The sequence below is a fragment of the Ailuropoda melanoleuca genome, chromosome 4 (genome assembly GCF_002007445.2).
Source record: "Ailuropoda melanoleuca isolate Jingjing chromosome 4, ASM200744v2, whole genome shotgun sequence".
Taxonomy (NCBI): domain Eukaryota; kingdom Metazoa; phylum Chordata; class Mammalia; order Carnivora; family Ursidae; genus Ailuropoda; species Ailuropoda melanoleuca.
Genome location: NC_048221.1, coordinates 1,088,624 through 1,114,105, shown reverse-complemented (window position 1 = coordinate 1,114,105; position 25,482 = coordinate 1,088,624). Strand labels below are relative to the sequence as shown.

General features: G+C 62.6%; 1 protein-coding gene and 1 long non-coding RNA gene across 4 annotated transcripts; one reads left to right on the top strand and one right to left on the bottom strand.

The window, feature by feature from the left end:
• The first annotated feature begins 1,394 nt into the window (after positions 1 to 1,394).
• Positions 1,395 to 24,732, top strand: REXO1 (RNA exonuclease 1 homolog). 3 transcript variants are annotated; one of them, XM_034657408.1, is made up of 16 exons: positions 1,395 to 1,695; positions 14,275 to 16,010; positions 16,745 to 16,849; positions 17,657 to 17,867; positions 19,830 to 19,993; positions 20,297 to 20,428; positions 20,576 to 20,699; positions 21,418 to 21,531; positions 21,690 to 21,827; positions 21,981 to 22,094; positions 22,264 to 22,337; positions 22,579 to 22,689; positions 23,087 to 23,202; positions 23,301 to 23,439; positions 23,603 to 23,723; positions 23,812 to 24,732. In XM_034657408.1, the coding sequence occupies exons 1-16, from the start codon at positions 1,539 to 1,541 to the stop codon at positions 23,898 to 23,900; spliced, it is 3,645 nt and encodes a 1,214-aa protein (XP_034513299.1). In that variant the 5' UTR covers positions 1,395 to 1,538; the 3' UTR covers positions 23,901 to 24,732. The 3 variants fall into 3 exon arrangements, with proteins under 3 accessions (XP_034513299.1, XP_034513300.1, XP_034513301.1); XM_034657409.1 differs by having other exon boundaries at positions 23,589 to 23,723; XM_034657410.1 differs by lacking the exon at positions 1,395 to 1,695 and adding an exon at positions 1,921 to 2,184.
• LOC117801821 lies at positions 17,064 to 19,262 on the bottom strand. The gene is made up of 3 exons (XR_004624542.1): positions 19,205 to 19,262; positions 18,976 to 19,040; positions 17,064 to 17,133 (listed from the first exon to the last, which is right to left on the bottom strand). It is a non-coding gene; the product is annotated as an uncharacterized LOC117801821 (long non-coding RNA).
• Positions 24,733 to 25,482: the final 750 nt, after the last annotated feature.

Sequence of the window (25,482 nt, the reverse complement as noted above, 5' to 3'; positions counted from 1 at the left end):
CCCATCCCACCCGCGTTCCATCGCTGCACTTCTTAATTAACTTATAATTGTGGTAAAAATACATAACATAAAATGTTCCATTTTTAACCATTTTTAGGTGCACAGCTCCGCGGCATGAAGCACACAGTCCTGCAGCCACCCCCACCTTCCGTCTCCAGAACGTTCCGTCTCCCCACACGGAGACTCTGTCCCCAGGGAGCACGGACTCCCCAGCCCCTGCCCCAGCCCTGGCTCCCCCAGCTCCTCTCTGTGAGGAGGGGACTCCTCTGGGGACCTCCTGGGAGTGGGGTCCTGCGGGATGTGTCCTTCTGGGTCTGGCTGCTCTCGCTGAGCACAGTGTCCTCGGGGTCCGTCCACGTCGTGGCAGGTGTCAGGGTCCTTCCTCTCTTCTTCAGGCTGAATGATGACCCTCCGTTACGTGGCTTTGCCACGTTCTGTGCATCCACTCCTCCGTTGACCGGTGTGGGTTGTTCCTACCCCTTGGCTGCTGCGAATCCCGCCGCTGTGAACAGGGCTGTGCAAGGCTCTCTTCAGGACCCTCTGCATTCTTGAGCTACCCGCCCACGAGTGGGACTGCTGGGTCATCGGGTAGTCGTGCTTTGAGCTTTTTGAGGAACCGCCATACTGCTTTCCAGAGAGGCTGCACCATTTTATAATCCCACCAACACGCAGTGGGTCAGTCTTACGATTTTTTTTTAAAAAAGTAAACTCTGTATGTCCAAAGCTCCAACTCACGACCCCGGGATCGAGAGTCGCAGGCTCTACGACTGAGCCAGCCAGGCGCCCCATTCTCATAACTGTTCCTTAAGATGTTGGCCTCCCCTCGCCCCCCCCCTTGTCCCTCCTGTGTCTGGTCCCACGCAGCATCTAGGGCAGGTCCTGGCAGACGGTAGGCACCCCGTTTTATGTGAACACACGAGCGACTGCCCACAAGCACTCACTGATTGACAGCCAGGGCGGAGGAGAGTTTTAGGGGTAACTCAGCCGGGTTCCGAGGTACCGGGAAGACGCGCCCGCAAGACTCGCCTCGTCCAGCAGGGGGCACGTCAGGGCAACATGCTAATAAAACGCCAATTAAAAGTGAACGACAGCTGGGTCCTGAGGGATTCTTTTTTTTTTTTTTTTTTTTTTTTGTCTCCCTGATCAGGCGCGCGGTGGACAGCCCAGGCGCCGTCGGGGCCTCGGGCTGAAGATGGCTCGGCTGCCGCTTCGGAGGGCCGGGCGGCGGCACCGGCGAAGCTCCTGGAGGCGGCAGATCGGGGCGCCCGCGTGCTCCATCCCTCCTCCCGCGGCCGTCTGTCCCGGCCCATGCGTCCGCGACGCGCCTCGGTCCCTCGAGTACAGGCGTTTCTGAGCAGGCGCGCTGCGGGCAGCCGCTCCCGAGGTCCCTTGCGGCGGCGTCCCGGGGGCCTGCGGGGGCCTCGGAGCAAGATGGCGGCGGCGGGGTCCGTGAGGCGCGGGCGGCGGCGACCGCGGCGCCAGTGAGCGGCCCGGGGGCCCGGGCGGCTCCGGGCCGGGGTCCCGCTTCGGGACGGACCATGCTACGCTCCACCGGTTTCTTCCGGGCCATCGACTGCCCCTACTGGGCTGGGGCGCCCGGGGGGCCCTGCCGGCGGCCCTACTGCCACTTCCGGCACCGCGGGGCCCGGGGCCCCGGCGCGCTTGTGGGCGGCGGAGCGGCGCCCCCCACAGCAGGTAATGCCCGAGCAGGGCTCGGCTCCCCGGCCCAGGCCTAGACCCCGCCGCCAGGACTTTCCCGGCGCCCGGTTCTCGGCCCAGCCCCCTCTCCACACGCTGGTGGGCGTCGTTTCCCCAGCCGGGACGGGGGCCACCCACCCCCGGGCCCGGTGCACTGCGCGGGATGTCGGTGAGCCTCCGTTTCCGGGAGCATACGATGTAAACAACCAGGGGGCATGCCCTCCTAGAGCTGTCGCGAGGGTGGAGTGAGCTAACGCAGGCCGAACGCTGAGCGCGGCTGACACCGGTCGGCAGGCCCTGGACTTCTCTGCGTTTACTGGCGCCCGAGCTCCCCGGTGGGGTGAACCATTCCCCCGCTCCCCCAACCCAGATGCTTGTGGCAGCTCTGGTCCGTGGCCGCGCTGCTTTCCCTCTCCGCGTCTCCAGGAGTGCAGTTAGGGGGGTCTTAGGAGCAACTACTGTGTGTCAGATGCGACTGGACAGGGAGTAAGTCAAACCCAAGTGACTGGGACGGGAGGGGGAGTAGGCTTCCTGGGAATTACCTCCTTTCGGTTGCGCGGAGAATGTTGATGGACTGCACATCGTATCATCGTGCGGATTGTCCTTGTCATGGCAGAGTTTGGTGAAAGCTGGGAGGAATCAGGAAGGCTTCTCGTAGGAGGTGTGGGATTTGAGTTGAGTCTTTAAGAACGGGGGAAAGAAGGACATCACAGGGAAAGGTTCGGAGGGAGGATTAGGTGGTGTCATTCTTTCTGAAGGAAACTCAAGCTCCCACCGGTGACCTCTGTCCTTCAGGACTGGCTCCCCCTTTCCATAAGACCCAGACTTCTTCCTTCGGTCTCAGTGTCACATTTCCTCAGTTTTTCCCTATTAAAAAATGATCGTTTCGGAACCTTCTTCAAAAGAGGAGCATGTTGGCTAGAGTTAAATAATACGCCTGTTTTTCCATTTTGTCAGGAAAAGAAAAGTAGAATTTTCCAATTTCTCACATAAGTTTGCTTAGCCCCCTGGCACCTGCAGCTGTCTGCAGCTGACCAGATGCAAGCATTCGTTGTCTGGTTCTACACCTGTGGCGGGCACGGGGCGTTCAGAGCTGTGTGGGCTTCGGGTGTGGCTGCTGGGAAGCTGCTGCTGTGGGGAAAACACTGGTACCTTAGCGTCAGGTCATGCTTCTCCCAGGTCCAGTGGGGGCCGGGGGGGCACGTGGGAGTCGATGCCCAGCTCTTCTATTGAAGCACAGTGTTTTGACTCTGTTTATTTACGTCTTGGTATTGTGTGTAGTGCTTTGCAAAGAGCCCCCTGATTTCTGGGTTTCTCACGGTTAGTACGGAGAGGGCAGGACCACACCCTTATGCCACTGACATTGTGACTTGGCCCCAAGTTCACATGTTATCTTCCAGCCTTCTGAACTCTGGGGTGTTGATTTCTCTATTCATGTGTTCTTCCCACGGTAAGTCACTTTTTACATTTTTTTCTGCCTCACAGATGGCCAGTTAGTTTCCCAAAGGATCATTTTTGAGAACCGGTTTGGTCATGTAGTTCTGTCTGGCCCACTTGCTGTGGGAAAAAATGCAACTGCCTACCCCTCTCCCCAGTAGGTCTGTATTTTCCTTTTGCAGGACAGGAAAGGAAGGGGAAAGGTCTGCTTTCTGATAGAACACTGCCTCCCCTGCAGAGGGGCGGGGTCAAAGCCCAGCTCTGCTTCTTTCTTGCTTTGAGCTTCTCTGACCCTTTGTTTCCTTCTCTGTGGCATGCTTATGGGGTTGCTGCCCTCTGAGGAGGCCAGGGGAGAGTGTGTGCCTCGTTCTTTCCCTGCCTGATTCAGCTTCCCCTGCTCCAGATTTTGACAAGCCTGGTTTCTTTTCGGCTGGAAGAGGCCGCAGCAGTCCAGATGTGCACGGCCCAAGCAGAGGTGTTCTGGCAAGGGTGGGCTGGGCCGGGCCGGGTTTGCTTGGACTCATTTTTAAGCAACAAAGTTGCTAAGGTGCTGGGTGGGAGCCGCCTGCAGGTGGGCTCTGGGAGTCCCTGTGAGGCCCAGCACCTCCGGTCTTGGGCCAGTGGGCACCAGGCGGCTGGGCCAGGGATCCTGTTCCTTACAGCCCTGCAGAGCCAGCCCCACCCCCACCGCACCCCGTGTGCACTTCAGGATTCCCACTTGCAAACTCGGGTGTGGTACTGCCCGGTGGTGGCAACATACACTCGGGCAGGGTCTCTAGGACTCTCCGTGGTAGGGGTGATTGTCCCCATTTTACGATGAGCAAACTGAGGCCCAGAGATGGGGAGCCGCTCTCCTGTGTGTGAACGGCTGGTAAGCGGGTGGGATTGAGTCTGGGCAGTCAGGCCCTTGCCACACTTACCATCTTCATCCAGTGCCCGCTGTTCAGCACCTGTGTCCCACACACACACTGGGGCACCCACTGTGTGTCAGGCTCAGCACCCTGCCCTGGGGCTGGCAGGGGACAGTGAGACCTGGGAAGACAGAATTGCAGGACTTGAGTGCTGAGACCTGAGGACAGTCTGGAAGGCAGGAGTGCTCACGGCTGTGTGGCTGGGGCTAGCCCTCCCCTGGGCGTCGCGTGATACCCTTGACGACCCCTGATGGTCTGGAGAGCAAGCCCTGCTCTTTGAGGAAGTCAGGAAGAGGAGGGGGTGGAGACCAGAGAAATAAGCGCATCCCCGAAGAGGGTGGCGTTTGTTTCCTCTGTGAGCTGACCCAGGGTGGGAGGGGCAAAGGCACGGTAACAGGCAGCCCCCGGGGGATGGCGGCGCCGGGCAGGTCGCTGGCCACGCTGCCCCTCAGCTGCTCCCTCGTCAGGCAGGGTACCAGCAGGTTTCACGTGGGGGCCCGCTTCCCACCATCACGTGATGGTATCTTCCGAGATGGAATGGAAGCGTGCTCTCCCACGTCCGGCACTTTCTCATCACAAGTGAATGCTGGGGATATTTCTCTCCCCTGATACTGGGAAAGAACGGATCCTGAGAGAAAACCTCAGCAGAGAGCAGCATTGCCTTTTGTGTCTGGAGGCCTAGCCAGGGTGTGCACGGAGCCTGGAGTGCCTTTGCTAGCTGGGGGGCAGTGTGGCCTGGAGTCTGGCCTGCTGGGGCCTCCTGCTTAGTGTGCGGTGGGAGCTGTGAAGCTGGTTGGAAGAATAGTAGAAACTGGACTTTGGGGCCAGTCATGCTCTGGGTGGGGAGCATCCTGGGCCCTCACCTCCTCCGTGCCAGGAGCACCCCCAGTCGTGACACCCCCTACCCCGGTTGTGACAACAACAGATGTCCCTAGGCATCACCCAGTGTCTCTTGGTCATAGGGTGTTTCTTGCAGAGGCCACTTTACTTTCTCTTGAAGCGGCACCCCCCGCCCCTCCCAGGATGCCGCAGCCCCAGGGACCCAGGCCTGCAGCCTCCCAGAGGAGACGCCCTCAGCACTGTTGCTGGTGGTCTTACTGTCTTGTTGCTCTGGGTTTTCTGTGAGGATGGGATTGGAGGCGAGGTGCCGGGGATCTCAAAGCCCTGAATTCGCCGCTCGCACCAGACCGCGTCACTGTCGTGGTTTCGGACAGTCCCATCTGGTGAAGCCCACACATTGCCTCTGTTCAAAGCACTTTTCTTCATGACTCGGAGTAGCATTCATTTTAAAAACACTGGACAGTACTGAAGAGTCAGAAGAAACATGTTTTATAAGTTGCCCTGAGTCCTGCCTCTGCCAGCGTGCTGGCCTCCCTCCGGCCTTCCGCAGAAGAGGCTTTGTGGCTGTCGTCCGTCGTCACCATCGTGCTGCACTGATTAAGCGGATTCTGTTTCTGAGGCGAGAGGCCATCCTGGGACTGTGCCTCGGGCTTCCCACACCTGGCAGCCCCTCCGGATGGCCTGAGACCCTTAAAAAAACCTTCCTTCTTGCCCTGATCTAGGTTTGAGCCACAGACGTATAGCTGGTTTTGTATTTTAAAGTGTTTTTGCTCAGCGTTAGCAGAGCCGTGGGTCTCTCCCTGCGATCCTGCCCCTAGGGGACGCTGGGTGGTGTCTGGGGAAGCTTGTGGTTGTTAATTCAGGGGCGCTCCTGGTGCCGAGCGGGTGGGGGCCGGGGACGCTGCTCAGCGCCCCCCACAGTGCGCAGAGTGCCCCTTCCCCTACACGTGCACATTTATCCAGCCTGTGGTGCCGAGTGAGATTGAGGCAACTCCTCAGCCCCCAGCGTCTGGGCGGGGTTGGCGGGGACAGCCAAGCCAGCTGAGGGGAGCTCAGGAGCCCTGCGCGTGGTGCTTGCGCACGTCCCCACCCCGAGTGCTCCAGGGGCTCCAGAGCAGAGGTGCGGGCACCGTGGCTGGCTGTCAGCCCTCGCAGGGGGAGTGCAGCCCCCAACGGAGGCATTCTGGCTTTGCTTTCTGTTGTGCAAAGAGCCTGTCCTGGGTGGGGGGTGTCCTGGCCTCCAGCTGGTCAGCATTACCGCCTGTGCCTCAGTTAGCCTTTCTGTGAAACGGGTCGTGACCTGGGCCCTCCATGGGCCGTGTCGTGGGAGCCTTCTTCCTTGCCTCGTCGCCCCCTCCCGCCCCCTCTGCACTCGGCCGGCTTCACGGAGCCACACGGGGCGTGCCGAGGTGATAGTGCGGGATCCTGCGGCTCCCCGTGTGCCCGTGCGGCGGGGAGGCCGGCTGCTGTGATCTGACTCACAGCCGAGAGCCGGGTACCAAGGAGGAGGTGCAGAGCAGCAGCCAGCGCTGGGCCCTGGAGCCGGGACCGTCTAGGTGGACTGCGGGGTCATGGGGGTCTCCGAGCTGCCTGCTCTCCTCCTCCGTGATAAGCTGCATCTTCCAGGGCTTGTGCGTGGTTGGCCCGTGCCTTTTGAGGAAGCAGGCGTGCATGCTTGCCATGTGAGGGCCATTGGTCTGGCGGCTTCCCTTAGCTACTGTTTTCTGGAAATGGCCCTGCGGAGGGCCTGGCCACAGCAGGCTGCGTGGGGGCAGTGAGAGCCGAGAAACACATCTGGGGGAACTGCCTTCCCGCTCACGGCTTTTGTTGGCTGGAGGAAGACAGGGTGGGAGCTGCTGGGGGGCCCAGACCCTGGGTGCTCTGAGGGTGGGGTTGGCTGTTCCACAAGCCGTGGCCTTGGCCTGGACACGTGTTGACACACAGGTACACCTGGGCCTCAGTGTCGTCTTGATGTGTCTGAATTCGGTACGTAACTGTGAGCCGGTGCTGGGGCGGGGGTGCTTCGGAAGCTGAGGATGAGTGTCCCCCAGCACAGATATGGGCTGGGGTCCAGGAGAGAGCGCAGTTGGCCCTGGGGGTTGCAGGGACATCAGGCAAGTGTCCCTGTGCAAGTAGTTCCTGAGCTGGGCTTCGAAGGATGGGTAGAAGTTTGCCTGGTGGCTGGAAGTGGCGGGGCGTGGGGGGATGGCAATTAATCCAGGATTGGGGCTGGGAGACAGCGCAGTGGAAGGCCTGGAAGGTTTTCCTGTTGTGTGGTTTGGAGGGACTGGGGGTGTGGGGGGGGAGGGAGGTTGCACCCCAGCATCGCTGTCACCCCCAGCGGCTCCAGCAGGGGTCATTGTTGTCACGCTGACTCGTGATGGTCCTTCTGGAGCCCTGCTGCGGTCTGGCCACACCACCCCAGAGACACAGATGGAGGGCTGTGCTCAGAGCCGGTTGGCTTTCCTGTGTGGCTGCTGGGGGCTGTCTGTGCCGCAGGGACTGAATCCTCTGGTCACCACAGGGGCCTGTGTCTGGGGGAGTGGGGTTCACTCCACGAACCATTGCAGACGTTTGTGCCGGCCAGCTCACCTGTGGCCCGGGGTGTGGCGGGCAGCCAGGCGGTCAGCATGTTGCGCTGCTGGACAGCAGGGGACAGGAGGGGGCAAGGCCCGGGAGGTGACAGGGAGGGTGTGTCTGAGCGGCACTGGGACTGCATTCACTCCAGGCGCACCCTGGTCATGCTTGTCCTTGTGTGTCCTAGAGGCCAGATCCGTCCCCTGCCAGTTGATGGGCACACATCACAGTTGTATGTCCTGAGAGATCTGTGTTCCCTTCTCCAGCAGAGTGGCCCTGAGGGCCCTCCAAGAGCAGGAGACAGGACCTGAAAGCCCTGGGGCCCCCCTTCATGCACCCATGCCTCAGCATTGTGCTGGGTACCTAGGAAAGAGCGCGGGCCTGTCCCAACAGCTTGGTCCCACTGGTTCTGCAGGGAGGATCTGGAAGGGCTGCCTGGAGGAGTCGCTGAGACAGAGGCCATCAGGCTCTGGGCAGGAAGCTGGTCCCAGATGTGAAGGAGGGGTGGGGGCTGGCCCTCGTCACTCCTCCCCACCACCTGCCTCTGGGGTCGAGTAATAAAAGCCAGTGATGCTCACGTGTGACCTTGGTGCGTAGGCTCTTTCTCGGGGGGACGCAGCTGGCGCCCTGCTGTCTTGGCTCCACCGTCCAGGAATGGCCGTGAGAGGTGTGGCTTTCCTTCTCCCCCTCCCCGCTGCTTCACCCTGAGGACGCTGCGGTGTTCCTAGGCTGCTGGCCGCCCAGAGGCCCTCCCAGGAGCCTCCGTTGTGGAGGAAGGTGACCCCGGGATACCCACTGGCTGCCATGTTTGGGGAGTTGGAAGTGTACCGGGGCCAGAGCGAGAGAGCCCTTTTTTTTTTTTCCTAAAGATTTTACTTATTTATGTGACAGAGAGACAGCCAGCGAGAGAGGGAACACAGCAGGGGGAGTGGGAGAGGAAGAAAGGCTCCCAGCGGAGGAGCCCGATGTGGGGCTCGATCCCGGAATGCCGGGATCACGCCCTGAGCCGAAGGCAGACATTTAACGACTGCGCTACCCGGGCGCCCCCAGAGCAAGAGAGCTCTTAACATTTCCTGTATTGGGACCATGAAATCGGCTTGGTGCCCCCATGGGCTGGTGACGAGGGCAGCGGAGAGCAGGCCACCCTCCCGCTGTACCGCAGGAGGCCCACTGGAGCCTGGCCCCTCTGCTGCTCTTCTCGGTGTTTCTGTGTGCTTTTTGTGTTTTTATCCTGTCCTGGAGGCTTCCCTATAGTTTAGAAGCGTAGCTGAACTCCCGTCACGGTTACGAGGAACAGCAGGCTCAGCGCTGGGCCGTGGCTGCCTCCAGGCCACTCTTGTCCAGGTGCTCTGGGATCACAACTTAGGGAAGGGGCAGCCCAGTAGCTGTGTGGCCAGTGATTTCCAGAGGGAGCCCAGTTAGGTGGTGGTCTCAGGGCTGGCTGGGGCCCTCTTTCTTTCCCTTGGAGCCCTTGCACTTTATTCTGGGGTGGGGGCTTTAGAGCTGAGGGGAGGCTGCCCCGGGCTCTGAGCGTTGAGCGGTGTGTGGAGCCCTCCAGCATCATCAGTCTGCCCTGGAGGTGGAGGCGGACCCTGGCCTGCTCCCCTCGGCCCAGCCTCCTCATCAGGCACATAGCAGGTGTCCCTCCACGTGCGCTCTTGCGCATCTCCTCCTATTGGCTGGCTTTCTTCTTTTCCTAGGTGTTTGGAGTGCCACAGGCAGTCCCAGCACTCTCCCCTCTGCTCCAGAACGAGTGAGTGGCCAGGTACTTTGACCCTGGGCTTCAGGCTCCTGCCCTGTCCAGCGGGCACTTGGATGTCCAGGCGCGGGGCGTGATGGCATCCTACCCTGGGGGTAGGACGGTGCTCAGGAATGGAGACTCTGGGCCTGGAGGAGAGTAGTGATGGTGAGCCTCTCTGAGGACCTGGGGGGCTCCTTTGCCCCTTGGTGGGGGGTGATCAGAAAAGCCCAAAGTGAGGGGTGGGTGCTCAGACCCTCTGAGCCCCAGTTGGCCTGCATTCCGGCCAAACCAGGGCTGGCAGGTAGCCGCTGTCCTTTCTACCACAGTGGTCTTACAGGTGCATCCCTCCTTTTCCTTGCAAGGCCTCTGCCTCCTACGCAGCTCCCGGCCTGGGTGGGTTTAGTCTCTCCAGTGACTAACCCTCGTGTCCTGCTTATCTCATGTGCTGTAGGGACTGTCTCCTCCCTGTGTCCCCACCGCCCCCCCATACAGGGTCAGCAGGCTTTGGCTGCCCCCGGGGTTGGAGGAGAGTTCAGCTGAGGTCTTATCAGAGCGGGAAGCCGGGTTGGGACCACTGTGTGCTTATCATCTTTGGACCTGGGCAGCCTGGGAGGAGGGCTGGGGCAACAGCCAGCAGACAGGGTCGGTTGGCAGCACCAGGACTCCTTTCTGGACCTAGGCTTTGGGGTCAACCCTCTCACCAACTGGGTGAAACTTAGGGAGCAGCCCGGCTGGCCAAGACTCAGCCTCCTTATCTGTGGAATGGGCAGACTTGGGGCAGGACGATTGTGAGGGAGGCCTGAGCGCCTCCTGAGGTTCACGGTGGGGTTTGTGCGCTCCCCCGTTGGGGCCTCTGTGTTCGGCTGTCTTGTTAGTCCCGCGTGCCTTTGCAGGAGGGCGCATCATGTTTTCTGGAGCCGGGGTGCGGTGGGAGCGGGGGCGCAGAGGCACAGATGGGGCCCAGGCTAGGGTGTTTCCCGGCAGAGGGGGGGTTGGGGGATCGGAGGCGGCTGCTCAGGGTGCTGCCCTGTCTGGGGCTCACTCAGCCCCAGCTCCGTGTGGATTTTTGCACTCAGGGACCGATGGCCCTGGACAGTGGGGGTTTGGCCTTGCCTCGTGGGGTTGGGGAAGCAGGCCTGGTGTCCCCGGTGCTGGAAGCCTATCCCAGAAACGGGTGGTCAGAGAAAGTGGCAGGACAGCAGCACTGGGAGGGCAGCTCTCTCCTTCAGCAGGGCAGGTCCCAGTGGGTGTGTGGCCTTGGCGGGCACAGAACCAGGGCTCCAGCGCCTGAGGGGAAGGCTGGGCCTAGCTGGGCTGGGGGGAGGGCGTGGGTATGGGAAGGGGCATTTGGTGACTTTTTCCTTTTTTGAAAAACAGCCTAATTAATCTTGTTTACCAAATGCTTGCTTACCAGGTACAAATCCCCAAGGGAACTGCCCCTTGGCTTCCATCCAAATGAATTTCCTGATAATTAGAAGGTGCCTTCCAAGGCGCCCCATGCCCCTTCCCGAGCTCTCTAGGTGCCACCCACCCAGAGCCTTCTGATGTGCTCCCGCAGGTGGGTGGGCAATGCCCCTGGGGCACCCGGCAGCTTGTAAAACATTTTTGGGGGGAGCTTCTCCAGTTTTGACAGGCCCCCCAAGGTCCCAGCCCTGCGAGGCAGGGTGGGGCCGGGGGCTAGGTGCCAGGAAGGTCCCCCTCCCAGAAGCCTCAGGTAACCTTGGCTGGGGCGCAGTGGGCCCGTCTGCAGGGACCGAACTCTGGGCCCCTTGTGCTCACTTTGAAGCTGTGCTCGGAGCTTCTAGACCTGTTGGAGGCCTCAGGCTGCCGATGAAGTCTCATAGTACCAGTGGGGAGCCTGAGACCCAGAGGGGCGGGGCTTGGCCTCGACCTTCTTAGGCCCACTGAGGGCGGTTTCTTCTGCTCTGTGGTTGGGGAGGCAGCCTCCAGCTGGGACTGAAAATGCCCCACATTGGCAGGGCTTCTGGATGCTCCAATCAAGGGGCCAGGTGCTTGGACTGGGCTCAGCCAGGAGCTGCACTCCCTTCAGAGTCCGAGCTGCTAGGACCCCAAGTGCACTTGCGCCTTTGCGTCTGAGAGGCCAGGAGGCTTGGAGGCTGGCAGGCTGGCGGGGGTGGAGCAGGTGGGGTTCCCTTACAGTGCTGATGCAGGCTCCAAGGTGGGACACAGGACAACCTCCCTCCTTGTGCCTCTGCCTCAGGTCCGTCCCCCCCGCCACCCCGAGTTAACAAGGCGGCCTTCAGGCCTTTGTAGGCCCTCCTCTCTCCCTCCCTTGGGGTCTCCACCTCAGCACAGATGCACTTGGGGGAAAACCCTTTTTTTCAAAATGTGAAGTGGCCGGAGGCCTGAACTGACCTCATTACTTTGAAACAGGGCTGAGGGGCTCCTGGCTATTTGGTTTTTTTGTTTTTTGAAAGATTTTATTTATTTGAGAGACCGAGACAGAGCCAGCGTGAGCAAGGGGAGGGGCAGAGGGAGAAGAGAAGCAGGCTCCCCGCTGAGCAGGGAGCCCGGCATGGGGCTCGATCCCAGGACCCTAAGATCATGACCTGAGCGGAAGGCAGCCGCTGGACCAACTGAGCCCCCAGGCGCCCTAGACGTGTATATTGTTTGTAGCCCTTCTCCGTGGTGAGGGCTAGGGAAAGAACCCCATCCGTTCCCAGCCCCTGGGGATGGGTATTCCCATGAGGTGGGCTGGGCTGGAGGCCCCCTTGAGATCCACCAGTCCAGCCCCTCAGTGGACATGCCCGTGCCCCCCAGCTTGTGGCCGGTCTGGGCCTCTCTCTGCTAGAAGCCAGGACTTCCGAGGGGAGGGCTCCTCTCTGTTCACTCAGGTGGAGCTGGGCCAGAGCGAGTCTCCCATTGGTGCCTTCGGACTGATTGTGGGTCAGGGTGGGCTGGGAGGGTGGCGGTACATTCTGCTTCCACCGTTGCCACCCCGTCTGGGAGTTTTCAGCTGTGAGGCGGGCACAAGCTGACCACTCCTCAGCACCCCAGCTCGGTGTTGGGTGTTCGACTTTGCCTCCCTGTCTCTGACCCACAGTCCTGGCGTGTCCTCGGTGGTTTGAAGCATCACTTCCTTTCTTCCGAATACAATCAAAACCTAGATTCCAGGTTAATGCCCAGTGACGTGCCTACAACGATCCCTTCCTGGCCTTGGGCCCCAGGCAGCCCCAGGCCCAGCCGCTGGCCCCTGCAGAGCTCCCTGTCCTGAAGGCTCAGGTCAGGGCAGTTTCCTGTCTACTGTACTTTCTCGCTCAGTGATGCTGCTGGAGTGCCCTGGGGCCGCGGTAGCACATTCCCACGGACTGGGGGCCTCAAAACCACAGAGTCCTCATCTGGAGGCTCTGAAGGGCAGAGGTCCAGAATACCTGCCCTGGGCTGCCTCCAGGTGTGGGCAGGGCTGGCTCCTTCTGGAGGTTCCAGCGGAGAATCGGCTGTTATGCTGCCAGCCACAGGGCATGAGATCTAGCGAGGTTTTCTTTGGAGACCCTGTAGAATTAACTCTGATAAGACTTTTTTAAAAATGTCGTTTGAATACAGTTGATGCACAGTGTTACGTTAGTTATAGGCGTAGAGCTGTGGTTCGTAATTAGTGATTCGAAAAGTTCATACATGGGTACCTGGGGGGCTCAGTCGGTGAAGTGTCTGCCTTCGGCTCAGGTCATGATCCTGGAGTCCTGGGATCGAGCCCCACATCAGGCTCCCTGCTCAAGAGGGAATCTGCTTCTCCCTCTGCCCATCACCTCACTTGTGCCCTCACTGTCTCTCAGATAAATAAAATCTTTGAAAGAAAATAAAATTTCGGACAGGACTTCTAATGATGAACTCTTTCAATTCCGGAATATTTGTACATGGTGTATTTGAATATGGTATGTTATTCCTTTCTTGGAACATTGGGCTTCGTTTGCTTGCGTATTTAGTTTCTGTCCTTCTGTCTGTATAGAGAGTCTCCTATGAGTTTTGTGCAGTCAGTGGGGGCTTTGGTTGTGCTGGGCTTGGAGCATAGGCCCCGGAACGCGGAACATAACCAGAATTATCTATCTCACAGCTGCTGGTGGAGGTGGGGACTCTTCAGATTGATGGAAACATTAAAAGGTTGGGGCACCAGGCCGGCTCTTCCGGGAGAGCGTGCAACTCCTAATCTCGGGGTCCTGAGTTCAAGCTCCGTGTTGGGTGTAGAGGTTACTAAAAAATAATAATAAACTTTAAAAAAACAACCACCTTAAGAGGATGTAAGCTTTGCTCTCCACCCCATTTGGTGTTCTCAGAATGCGATTTGAACATACAGTGGTTTTTTCTTTTTTACACCGTGGGACCGTGGTATGGATCGCATTCTGTCTTACCTTTTCCCTTAAAAGCATCGTGGGGCTACCTAGTGGTGGGCATCCGTGTTCTCCTGGCAACTGCACAGCCCTGTGGACTTCACTGCAGGGAGCCCTACAGGTGACACCTCTAGAGTGGCCCTCTGCTTCCCCCTCCCCTAGGCCCTGACCCTGAATGAGCTCTGCACATTCCCGCCCCACCTGGGGGGCTGCGTCTCTGGCTGCCTGGCTGGCAGGCCCCCCTTGCACACGCTCCCAGCTTCCCTTTTCAGGAAGTAGCCTGCTGTGGCTTCACTGTGGGCTGGGCCCAGGGGACTCCCATTCTCGCCCCAGCTCCCAGATTTCACTTGTCCAGTCGGTAAAGTCTCCACCCCCCTTGGCTGTGCCAGCTCCACGACCTGTGCCTGGAGGTCTGTGGACCAGGTGACTGTGCTTCTGGGTCCCGGTTCTGCTTCCTCTGCCTGTCAGCCGATGCAGGATAGGGCCTGCATGGGGAGCGGGGGGGGGGGGGCGCACTCTGGAAACCTTGACCTGCTGGCAGAGCCTCCCTGGGGGTTTGCTGGAGGCCCAGCCCCCAGTTGGTTCTGGTTCTCTGCTGGTTCGACATTCTTCCCTGTTGGCCTCGGGGGTGAGGCCCAGATTGAGACAGTGGTCCCCATTGGCTCGTGCGGCTGCTGCTTTACCGGGCCCGCTTACTGCTCTTTTCTCCCACTTCCCATTTCAGGGCTTGGTTATGATCCGTACAACCCCGAGCTGCCCAAGCCCCCTGTGCAGAGGGAGAATGGAGCCCTGGGCAGAGGGGATGAGCCCCGCTCGGACATCCTGGAGCTGGAGCTGGTCAATCAGGCCATTGAGGCCGTGCGCACGGAGGTGGAGCTCGAGCAGCGGCGGTACCAAGAGCTCCTGGAGACAGCCCGCGAGCACAGCTCTGCTGAGGCCCCTGCCATGGCGCCCCGAGGCCCCACCGCTTGCCCTGCCGCTGGCCTGGACGAGGATGCCTTCCCACTCTCCTTCGATTATAACCCTGGTGGCCGCCCTGGCCTGTTAAGCCCTGATGCCAGCTACCAGCCCACCCCTCTGGCCGCCGCTGCCGAGGCAGGCAGTAAGTACTCGTTGGCCTCTCTGGATCGGGTGCAGGGCCATAGCGGAGGGGGTGGCAGCACCCTGGAGTACGTCCCCAAGGCTGTGAGCCAGCCCCAGCGATACGGCCGCCCCGTCCCCAGCAGCAAGTATGTGTTGGATGACTCCAAGCCGTCCACGGATTTGGAGTATGACCCGCTGTCCAACTTCTCCGCCCGGCTGCTCAGCAGGGCCAGCTCCAAGGACGACAGGGCCCCCAAGAGGCCCAGGGGCTCCCGGGGTAGCGAGCCTTACACGCCCGCCCTCAAGAAGCCCTGTGACCCCTTCGCCGGCTGTGACGCCAGGTTCTCCGACTCGGATGATGATGCCGCCGCGGCTCCGGCTGCCGCGCCTGTCACCACAAGCCCCCCGAGAGCCCAGGTGGGCCCCGAGAGCAAGGCCCCTGGGCAGCCAGGCTCCAGGGAGGGCCAGGACACTGAGGAGGGTGGCCTGCGGGAGACCAAGGAGATGGCGGTGCAGTACGATGTGGAGGACCTCGGGCAGCCCCCCAAGGGTCCCGGGGGGGCACCTGTGGCCAAGCCCAGCTCCCCATCCAGGGCCTCCCGGGAGCCCGGGGGCTCCAAGCAGGGAAGACCCAAGAAGAAGAAAAGTGGGGCGCTGCCTGCCCCTGGCCACAAGGATGGCGTCCGGAAGAAGGACAGGGGCAAAGACGGAGAGCACGGGAGGCCAGCCGGGAAGCCCTGTGCAGACCAGAGGGGCCCGCAGGCCGGCAGCCCCCGGCACAGGGCCGAGCAGCCCGAAGGGACCAAGAAAAAGCCATCTTCGGCCACCCCGGTGGCCAGCTCAGGGAAAAGCCGGCCCGACCGTGGGGGTGTCCACCAGCTGCCAAACAGGACCGGCGGGAAGACCACGTCGGGGAAGCTGGCTGAGCGGAAGGCCCGCTCGCTGGACGAGGGTGCCTCCCGGGACGCCCCCAAGCTGCAGAAGCGGGCCCTGAGCCACGCAGACCTCTTCGGGGACGAGAGCGAGGATGAAGGCCCGGGGCCCACGGCGGTGGCGCCCCCCTCCGCCCCGCCGCGCCTCAGCTCCACCTCGGACTCCGACTCTGACTCCGACTCGGACAGCAGCCAGGGCTGCTCGGCCGCTCAGGGGCCGCGCAAGCGCCTCAAGGCCCCTCCACCTGCCCGGCCCGCCCCCGCCTCCCCCTCCCCCTCCTCGTGCTCCTCCTCCTCCTCAGCGTCTGGGGCGGGCGGGGGCGTGGACTACTCTGCTCTGGAGAAGGAGGTCGACTTCGACTCAGACCCCATGGAGGAGTGCCTGCGCATCTTCAACGAGTCCACCAGCGTCAAGACGGAGGACAGGGGCCGGCTGGCCCGGCAGGTGAGCCCCCTCCCCAGGGCCCCTGTGGCTGCTGCGGGGGTGCTCCCATCCTTCCTCGGTCAGGAACCCTTGGGGGCTGCCTGCTGGCCCCCCCACCCTCCAGCCCGCCTTGTCCACAAAGAGGCGGCTTGAGGGCGAGACCGTCCTGGGCCAAGTTGTGTGGTGCACCGCCACCTCTTCCCTCCTCTCCACCACCCCCAACCTGGGCCAGCCCCAACCTTTCCGGCTCTGCTTGCCAGTGTCCCTATGTCGGCCACCAGAGGGAGCCTGCTTTCCACAAAGCTCGGAAACCCCTAGCTTCTGGGGGCTTGCAAAGTCCCGCCCGGGCCACCCTGTCCTTTACGGCCCCGTTCTGTTCACAGACCTTTGAGGTGGTGCCAGTCAGATTTCTCTGCCCCGTTCCTGTGTTTCTGAGCTGCCCCGTGTGAGCGGGCAAGGGAGGGGAGCAGGAGGCAGTGACCTGGGTGCGAGACTGCTTTGGCCGAGGCCCGGGTCCCACCGGGGGCTGGGGTGTGTCTGCAGGAGATGTGCTGGGGGGCCTGTTTCCTCACCTGTGAGTGGGTGGGGGTTGGAGGTGAGGGCCCCACATCATATCTCAAGACCTGGGAGCCCCTCCCTTGAGGGCATCATTGCATTCCCACCTCACCCCGGCTCAGGTCTGGGAGCCTGCTGCATTGGTGTGGGAGGTGAGGCCCGAGGGAGGAACCTTGTTGAGGGATGGATGTGTGTTTCAGCCCCCCAAGGAAGAGAAGATTGAAGACAAGGGGCATTCGGGTCTGACCACTCTGTTCCCTGGGCAGAAGAGGAGAATTTCTCACCTTTCCAAGCAAGGCAAGGAGGTAAGAGTCTGCTTTGGGTCCTGAGTAGAGGCTGGTAGGAGAGAGAGCGTCCCCTGCTGACAGCTGCCTGTGTCCTGGGACAGAAATGCGTGGACCCCACCTCTAGTCTTCAGACTGTGCTGCGTGCTGGGGGAACGGGGCACTGCAGGGAGGGCGACGTGAAGGGCGGCTCCGGAGCGGCCGTCCTCCAGCAGGGTTACACAGCATGGCCCGGTGCTGGCTGGAAGGTGTGGCTGTGTGATCCTGGAGAGGTGGCCCGACTGTCCTGAGCTCCGGTTTCCACTCTGGAGACGGGAACAGTTGTTGGTGGCTGAGGTGAGCTGCATAGGGGAAGACTGGGGCAGAGGGTGGGGCTCCTGGCCAGCACCTGGGAGCTCTGGTTGATTCAATCACGGACCCCTCCCCTGGTGAAGCTGGAGGCTGGAGAGAGTTGAATCCAGCGGATTGGATTGGCGTGCTAATCCAATCGGGGCTGGGGATTCCCACCCACGTAGTGGGTGTGTCCATTATCAGGGCCGAAGGCTCGGCCTGGGCATTCTGAAGGCAGAAGCCAAGAGAACAAGGCTGCGGAGGTGCGCCGCTCCGGGACAGCAAGGCAACATGAGTTTGAGACCTAATGTGCTAAGCCCCTTGGTTCCGGCCAGGGTATCCAAGACCGCAGAAGGCAGCCCCAGGGCAGCTGGCCTCACCCAGGCCCTGGAGCCCTTGTCTTCCTGCCGGTGGCCGTACTGTCAGCTCTTTGCCCCACCTGGCCTGCTCTGGGTGCCCCCGACCTACAGCCACACCCTGGAATTTGTCATCACCCAGGCAGAGCCCGTGAGGAGAGGCCCAGCTCCCCCTGCCCGGCCTCCTACCGCCCAGGAGGTATGCTATCGGCGGGCCCAGCAGGCCCAGAGGGACTCTGCCACCTGGCTCCAGGCTACCCAGCAGCCGGCCGAGAAGCCCTCCTCCATCCATATCGCAGCCCCTGGCGAGAAGAGGAGGATCGCCCATGTCCCCAACCCCCGCCTGGCTGCCGGTAAGTTCTGGGGCACAGGGGCTCGGGAGTGATGGAGGGGCCCAAGGCCAGGCTCTGCTTCTGCCAGCGATGGTGGCCTGGAACAGGGCCCATCTGGGGCCTCAGCGTGCTTGTCCGTGAGATGGGATAAAGGTCTCCGACTGTTAGCAGTCGGGCCTGGTGCAGTGTCCAGCGGCCCTGGGCCTTTCCTGGCTTTGGTGCTGGTAGTGGGCTGCTGGCTGTGGAGTCTGAGGGCTGTCTTTCTCCCATCGTTTGTCTCTGTAGCAGACCCAGAGGTCTCGCCGTGACACTCCTGTCCCTGCCTCTGGTCTTTGTGTCCTTGCCTCCCCCGGGCTCCTGGGGTATTGGAGGCGGGTGGCCGGGTGGGGGCCGGTCTGAATGTGGGCACCGGGCCCTGGACAGCGATGCCAGAAGCAGGGAGCTGGCTGCAGGGTCGTGTGTGGGCGGAGCCCCAGGCTCCTGCCCAGGTGTGGCTGGAGGCTCTCAGCTGGTCTGGAGGGCTCGGAGGCTGTCTCCCACCCTCCTCCTGCTCTGAGGGGCACGTGCCCCGCCGGGGCAGCCGGTTTACGCCTCCGCGGGCTGACGGGCGGGACCCTCATGGGTGTCTCAGGGTCAGCGGTGTCTGGCGCTGAGGAAGTGGGAGGGGGCTCAGGAGGGCTTGTTCAGATATAGAGGCAGCTTGGCTAGGGGAGGCCCCTCCCAGGGTTCAAACACCCCCCAGAAGACCCAGGGGTGTGGCCCCACGGGCTAGTCCTACAAATGCAGGCGTCCGTAGCCGGCCCTGCTTTTCCCTGCTGCCAAGGACCTTTTTCAGGATAAGCTGTCTGCACTGCCGGCCCTGTCCCCACCCCGGCGCTCCCCAGTTAGAAGCCGATGGCGAGAGGCGTTGGCTGACGGTTTTCGGCAGCGGCTGAGGGAGAGGACCCCGAGCCGTGTGGGTCCTGGGACGCAGCTCTCTCACAAAGCCACAGCTTCCGCCTGCGGCCGAGTCGCACCGTCATTCCTGGCACACGGTCCTCGCCATACACGCTGGGGGTGGCGCCATCCCGCGGGGAGTCTGGCGTTCGTAGGCACTGTGGCCACCTCCCTGTGTGGCAGTGGGACCCACCTGAGGTCTCAGGAGTCCCATCTGACGCTCCGTGCTGGCTTTCTTTTCCACGCGTGCCCCAGGTGCTGCACGAGAAGTTTCTGTCTAAGTGGACCTGAGCTGTTTTCCCGTGCTCAGAAGGGCGGTGTCCCGCCCCGCGTGCAGAAGCAGACCCTGGTGTAGGGATGGCCACAGCCGGCTTGGGGGCCCAGCGTCTCGCCCGGGAAGCTCTGCTCTCTGCTCTCCTCACCTCCCGTTTTGTCACGGCCAGACCCGGGAGCAGGGCTGGTCCGAGGCCCCGTGCATGCACGCACGCACCCACACCACCTCCCCCAGGCCCTGCCCCCTCCTGGAGCCCTCGGAAACGGCCCCACAGGCGGGTGCCGTCCTCCCTGGGGGGGGGGCGGGAGACTGTTTGGTTTGTGACCTCATCAAAGGGAGAGGCAGAACACACAGGTGGTGGCAGGCAGGCCAGCTGGTCACAATGACCAGGCCAGGGGCATCCTATACCCTCTGGTCCTCAGCCCAGGAGCCAGGGCCTTTCCTCCCTCATACGTCAATGCCTCGGAGTCGGGGGCCGGAACATGTGGCAAAGGCTCCCCACGTGCCCTGCCACTCGCCGGACCACCCCGGCGGCGACGTTGCCTGAGCCGGCCTCCAAAGCCCCATTTGTGTTTCCCCGTTCTCGATGGACTTGCCCGAAAGCAGATAGAGCCTAATGTCATTCCATAGCCCCTGCCCCACAGCCCGGCCCTTCCCCCTGTGCTCCGAGATGCACGTCCTGCTGACCCTGAACGACCGTGGCTGCTTGGTGCTCTGCAGCTCGGTGATGGGCGTGCTCTCCTCCTGCACTCACGGACCCTGTGCCCCGCCAGCCCCCACAGGTGCCAAGAGGGCCCTCGCCGCCAGCAGCAGCCAGCCTCCCAATGGCCCCGAGCCGGGCAGCCAGCCCCTGAAGGCACGCACGTTGTCGGGCATGGCGTCCAAGACCACCACCACCGTCACCCCCAAGCGCGTCGCCCACAGCCCATCTTTACAGGTGAGTACGCTTCTCCCCGCAGGAGCCTCCCCCTGCCCGCTCCCTCTGCACCCCCATCGCCTAGGGCAGCTGCGGTTCAGAGAGACTGAGCAGGGGGCACAGGGGCCACGTGCCCCACCCCCTCCTGCCCTCAGTTTCCTCTCTTGTCCACACTGCTGGGGTGGTCTCTTGGCGCCAGTGAACCAGCGGCGACCCTGCCAGTTACCAGAGTCCACTGCATGTGCGACTCCCTGTGGGTTCTGAGAATGCGTCGGAGGACCAGGCAGGGACATGCCGCCTCTGATGGGTCTGTGTCTTCCCTAGAGTTTAAAGAAGCCCATTATCCCAAAAGAGTTTGGGGGCAAAGTCCCCACGGTCATCCGCCAACGGTATCTGAACCTGTTCATTGAGGAGTGTCTCAAGTTCTGCTCTTCCAACCAGGAAGCCATAGAGAAGGTGCGTGACCCCGGCAGGTGGCCGCCAGCCAGCTGGGGGGATAGCAGGCTGGTGCATGTGCAGGCCCGGCCGGGTCGTAGGCTGAGGGGCCGCTCCCAGGCCCAGGTCCCCGGGTCCTGGGGCTGAACGGCGTGTGTGTCTCCTCAGGCGCTGAACGAGGAAAAGCTGGCCTATGACCGCAGCCCCAGCAGGAACGTCTACTTGAGTGTCGCCGTGAACACCCTCAAAAGGCTGCGGGGCCTGGCCCCCGGCTCTGCGCCCGGCCTCAACAGTAAATCGGGCCTGGGGGGCGGGGGCCTGGGGCGCTCACGTCTGGAAGAGTCAGGTCTGCGCCTCTAGCAGAGGTCCCCAGGCTCCCCTGGCCTCCAGCTCTGTGCCCGGCCTCAACAGTAAATTGGGCAGGGGGTGGGGGTGCAGCCAGGGCGCTCACCCCCAGGCTGTGGGAGCCAGAGACGTGGGACCCTGACAAAAGGCTGTGGGAAACGCCGCGGTGGGTGCCGGTTCCTGGTTGGCCCCACGCCCTCATCACCGCCTCTTCTCGCTATTAGCCACCCTCCTCAGCGAGCTGGCTCTCTCGAGCCGAGGGGCCCCCCGCTAATGGGGCGGCCTCTTCAAAGGCGAAGCTCACACGGCCTGCTCTGTGCACTCAGCTCCGGGACGACGTTTCATTACTGCCTCTCGAAGGCACATTAAGCCGTCACTGTGCACACTTCCCTGCTCTCCTGCTCCTGCCTCCGCCCCCCACAGCTCCTCCTGGGCAGGGTCCACGGAGCCCCCGGAAGGCCCTTAAATCTCCCCCGTGCCCTGGGACCACCAGCAGCCAGTCCCAAAAGAGTTAAGGTGGGCGCAGCAGGGTGGCTGCCCCCAGGTCACAGATGGTCAGGCCTCTCCTGACTGGGTAGTGAGGAGCCAGCCAGGGGACGGGCCACCACAGAGGGTGGGGGTGCACTCGGGAGCCTGAGCATAGTTTATCCTCCCCCCACTTCCAGAAACCAGCGGCCGGAGGGTTGTGTCGCATGAGATGGTGCTGGGGGGCAAGTTGGCCACCAAGACCAGCTTCTCACTCAGCCGCCCGAGCAGCCCCCGGGTGGAGGATCTGAAAGGTGAGCCTGGTCCCTCCAGCAGTCCAGCCTGACCACCTGGGGTCCACTGTGGCAGCGCTTTAGCCTCCCCCACCCCCCGCCAGGCCTGCCCCCCTGCTCACCTGCCTGGCCCTCCGCGGCCTTGCTGTGGGCTGACCGCCTGTCCCGGCTGTCCCCAGGGGCCGCCCTGTACGGCCGCCTCAAGGAGTACCTGCTCACCGAGGACCAGCTCAAGGAGAATGGCTACCCCTTCCCGCACCCCGAGCGGCCGGGGGGTGCCGTCATCTTCACGGCTGAGGAGAAGAAGCCCAAGGACTGTGAGTGGGCTTGAGCACCCGTGCTTGGGGCGGGCAGGGGCGGCTCACGGAGGGCTGTCTGGGCAGAGGGGGCGTGACGCTGAGCAAGGGACAGACGCAGGGGGCTCGGGGCCTCATGCCTCAGCCCTGCCGCCCACCACTCCCTCCCCGCAGCATCCTGCAGAATCTGCTGCCGGTGTGGCACCGAGTACCTCGTGTCCACGTCAGGCCGCTGCGTGCGCGAGGAGGAGTGCTACTATCACTGGGGGCGGCTCCGCCGGAACCGAGGTGAGCCCCCCCGCAGCACCCCCAGGGAGGAGGTGGAAATGCCTGACTCACGGGACCCGCCCCTCCTCTGTGGGAAACCTGTCCTGGCCCGGCGGGGGCCACCGTTGTGCATGGGAGGCATGGGGTGGGCCTCCGGGAGGCCCGGCCCTGACCGTCCCCTCCCTTCCAGTGGCCGGCGGCTGGGAGACTCAGTACACATGCTGCTCGGCGGCCATCGGCTCCACCGGCTGTCAGGTCGCCAAGGTAGGTCTCGCAGGCCCTGCTTGGGGCCTCCCTGTCTGGGGAGCACCCCCGGCCTGGCTGGAAATGAGGGGCAGCCTGCGCTGGAGCCCCGACCCCCCCTTCCCTGTCCTTTCATCTGTGTGCCTCTGGTGTGGCCTTGGAAAGGGGGGGTGTCTCCCAGACACCGCCTGGCGCCAGCCTGGCCCTTCCCGGTCCGGCCCGAGCCCACCAGCCTCACCGGCCTTCCTCTCTCTGCCCGCAGCAACACGTGCAGGACGGCCGTAAGGAAAACCTCGAAGGCTTTGTGAAGACTTTCGATAAAGAACTTTCGGAAGATGCTCACCCAGGGATCTTTGCCCTCGACTGTGAAATGGTGAGTTGCGCGCCGCATGTGCTCGGTGGCGGCCCTGCAGCTTGCAGCAGGCATGGGTCTCAGGATAGAGCAGGTGAGGGGAAGAGCCGCGGCCGGCGGCAGGTGCCAGCCTCCCTCGTGGCTCAGGCTGTGTCTGGCCACCTTGCCGGCGGCTTCTGAGAGCGGGCTTTTCCCCCACCGCCAAGTAGAAGCTTTGGCCTCGCCCCCCGGCCCACCCCAGGCATGCCGAGCCACATGGCTGTTTCCTCAGGACTGGCGTGCACACTGGGGGGTGCTGGGGCTTAGTGAGGGTACCCCGGGTTCACGCCTGCTCCGGCTCCCAGAGGAGCCCTGGGAGCCCCCCCAGGGCTCGGGGTGGGGAGGGCGCGTTGTCACGTGAGCCCTCCCGGCTGCGCAGTCCTATACCACGTACGGCCTGGAGCTGACTCGAGTCACAGTGGTGGACACGGCCATGCAGGTGGTTTACGACACCTTCGTCAAGCCGGACAATGAGATCGTCGACTACAACACCAGGTGTGGCCCCAGTGCCCCTCTCCCCACCCCCGGCTTCCAGCTTGGGAACCCCAGATCCCTCCCTAGCTACCCTCAGGCCCCCACTCTGCCCACCCCAGGTTTTCAGGGGTGACCGAGGCTGACCTCGCCGACACGAGCATCTCGCTCCGGGACGTCCAGGCCGTCCTGCTGAGTATGTTCAGCGCCGACACCGTCCTCATCGGACACAGCCTGGAAAGCGACCTGCTGGCCTTGAAGGTACTGCCTGCTTCCCCGGGCTCCACTCGTCCAAGGTCCTGGGCCCTGGGCCCTCAGTGGGGTGGGGGGCGGGGCAGGAGCTGGATGGTCTGACCCCGGGCACCTTCCTACCCTGGCCCTGGGGCCCTGGCCCTGTGGTCTCTGCCCAGCTGCCCGCCCACAGGTCATCCACAGCACCGTGGTGGACACGTCCGTGCTCTTCCCGCACCGCCTGGGCCTCCCCTACAAGCGCTCCCTGCGGAACCTCATGGCCGACTACCTCAGACAGATCATCCAGGACAACGGTGAGCTGGGGGCGGCGGGGCGGCAGCGCCGGGCCTGGGGGTGAGCCCACCGTGACGCATCCCCCCACCCTGCATCCCTGCCTTGCAGTGGACGGGCACAGCTCCAGCGAGGATGCCAGCGCCTGCATGCACCTGGTGATCTGGAAGATCCGAGAAGACGCCAAGACCAAGCGGTGACTGCTGCCGCCTGCCCGCCTTCCCCGCAGCCCCGGCCCGGCCTCTACCCCAGGCCTCTTCCAAAACAGTGCAATAAATCTCGAGAGCTAACCCTGTCCACGTCGCCAAGACATGGAAACAGAGAACGGGACGAGCCGGCGGCACGAGAGCCCCACGCCAAGACCACCTGGAGCCCTGCCCCCCACCCGGCCCCTTGCGCCGCCCCCGCCTCCTGTCCTCTGGAGACTGCTGCTGACTCCCGGAGGAGGCCGGGACAGACCCCACCCGGCCCGCCACCGTGGGCCCTGCTGCATCCCTAGCAGCCAGGCCTCCTGCCCCTCCTCCTGTTGGGCAGGCTTTTTGTGGGTGTGTTTGAGACAGGGGTTTTTTTATTTTGTATTGTTATTTTTATTATTCGTAATTTAAACCTGACAACTCGCACAGTTGTCTTTCCCACCTGGAGAAGCAAGATCCTGGTGCTGCCTTCCCTGTTGGGGGTGGGGCAGGGGGAGAGGTTGGAGGGCCAGGAGCCGACATGCTGGCCCCTTGGCAGCCACCAGGACCAAGAGTCCACCCTGGCCTGGGCCGGATGGGTGGGAACTGACCTCTCCAAACCCACCTGGACTCCGTGACCTCTGGGAACCAAGCCAGCCCCCCTGCCACCACCCCCCCCAGGGCCTCGCCTTCTGGACCCCTCCAGGGCCCATCAGCCTCTGGACCCTGTCTTCCTGCCAGAGCCCCACCTTCCCCAGGGGCTGTCTGTAAAGGCCTGCAGCTCCTCCTAGGGTCCTGAGCCCTTCCCCCCGCCCCCCAACCCGAGGCAGGGACAGAATAAATGTTTGTATGGATTTTAGCTCGCGTGGCGTCTGGTGGTGTTCTTGGTGCCAGGTGAGCCCCATGGTCAGGACCTGCCCCTGACTGGGGAAGCAGGAGCACACCCTCGTTCATCTTCCAGAAAATCATCTCCAGGGGCTGAGCCATCCCCGGGCCTGCCACCCTGGCCTGGGGACACAGACCTAGAGCCCTGGGCGGCCTGGCCCTCCAGGGCTGCTGTGATGGTGGAGGCGGTAACCAGGTCCTGTGAGTGGAGCTGGCTTTGCTGGCTGCCTTGCTTGCCCGTGGGGGGTGGGGGGCTGGGTGTGAGGAGACCCGGAGAGCCACTGTGCCTTGCATGTCTGAGAAGCTACCATGGAAAGGGAAGGGTGGCTGCACGCCTGCTGTGTGCCTGTTTTGCCACTCCCAGGACATGCTTGTGTGCACAACGCCCAGTGATGGAATTGGCTTTGTGAATTTTCGTGCCTCTTGCGGGTGGAAGGGCCAGGGCTGTTCAGGTCTCCAATTTTAGTTCATTTAAAATGCAAAGTGAAGCCAGAAATAACCTCTTGGAGGGGCAGGTGCTGGAGTGCCCTAGGTCTGGAGGCAGGAACACAAAGGTGCTGGAGGGAGAGCTGCCTGGAGGAGGCCTCCTGCTACTCTGTCAAGCTTCTGTTGAAGGCCAAGAGTGCAGGGTCCCAGGCTGAGGTCACAGCAGCCTCTACCCCCCACCGAGGTGTCCTGGGCCATTGCTGCCAAGAACTGGTTGCCCTCTGGATCCTGGGGGGCC

Bases quoted from the DNA above. Each gene is read 5' to 3' on its own strand.
- REXO1 (XM_034657408.1), top strand. From the start codon at position 1,539: ATGCTACGCTCCACCGGTTTCTTCCGGGCCATCGACTGCCCCTACTGG. The intron at 16,850-17,656 runs GTAAGAGTCTGC...GTCATCACCCAG, and splicing joins TTTCCAAGCAAGGCAAGGAG to GCAGAGCCCGTGAGGAGAGG. The intron at 20,700-21,417 runs GTAAATCGGGCC...CCCCACTTCCAG, and splicing joins CTCTGCGCCCGGCCTCAACA to AAACCAGCGGCCGGAGGGTT.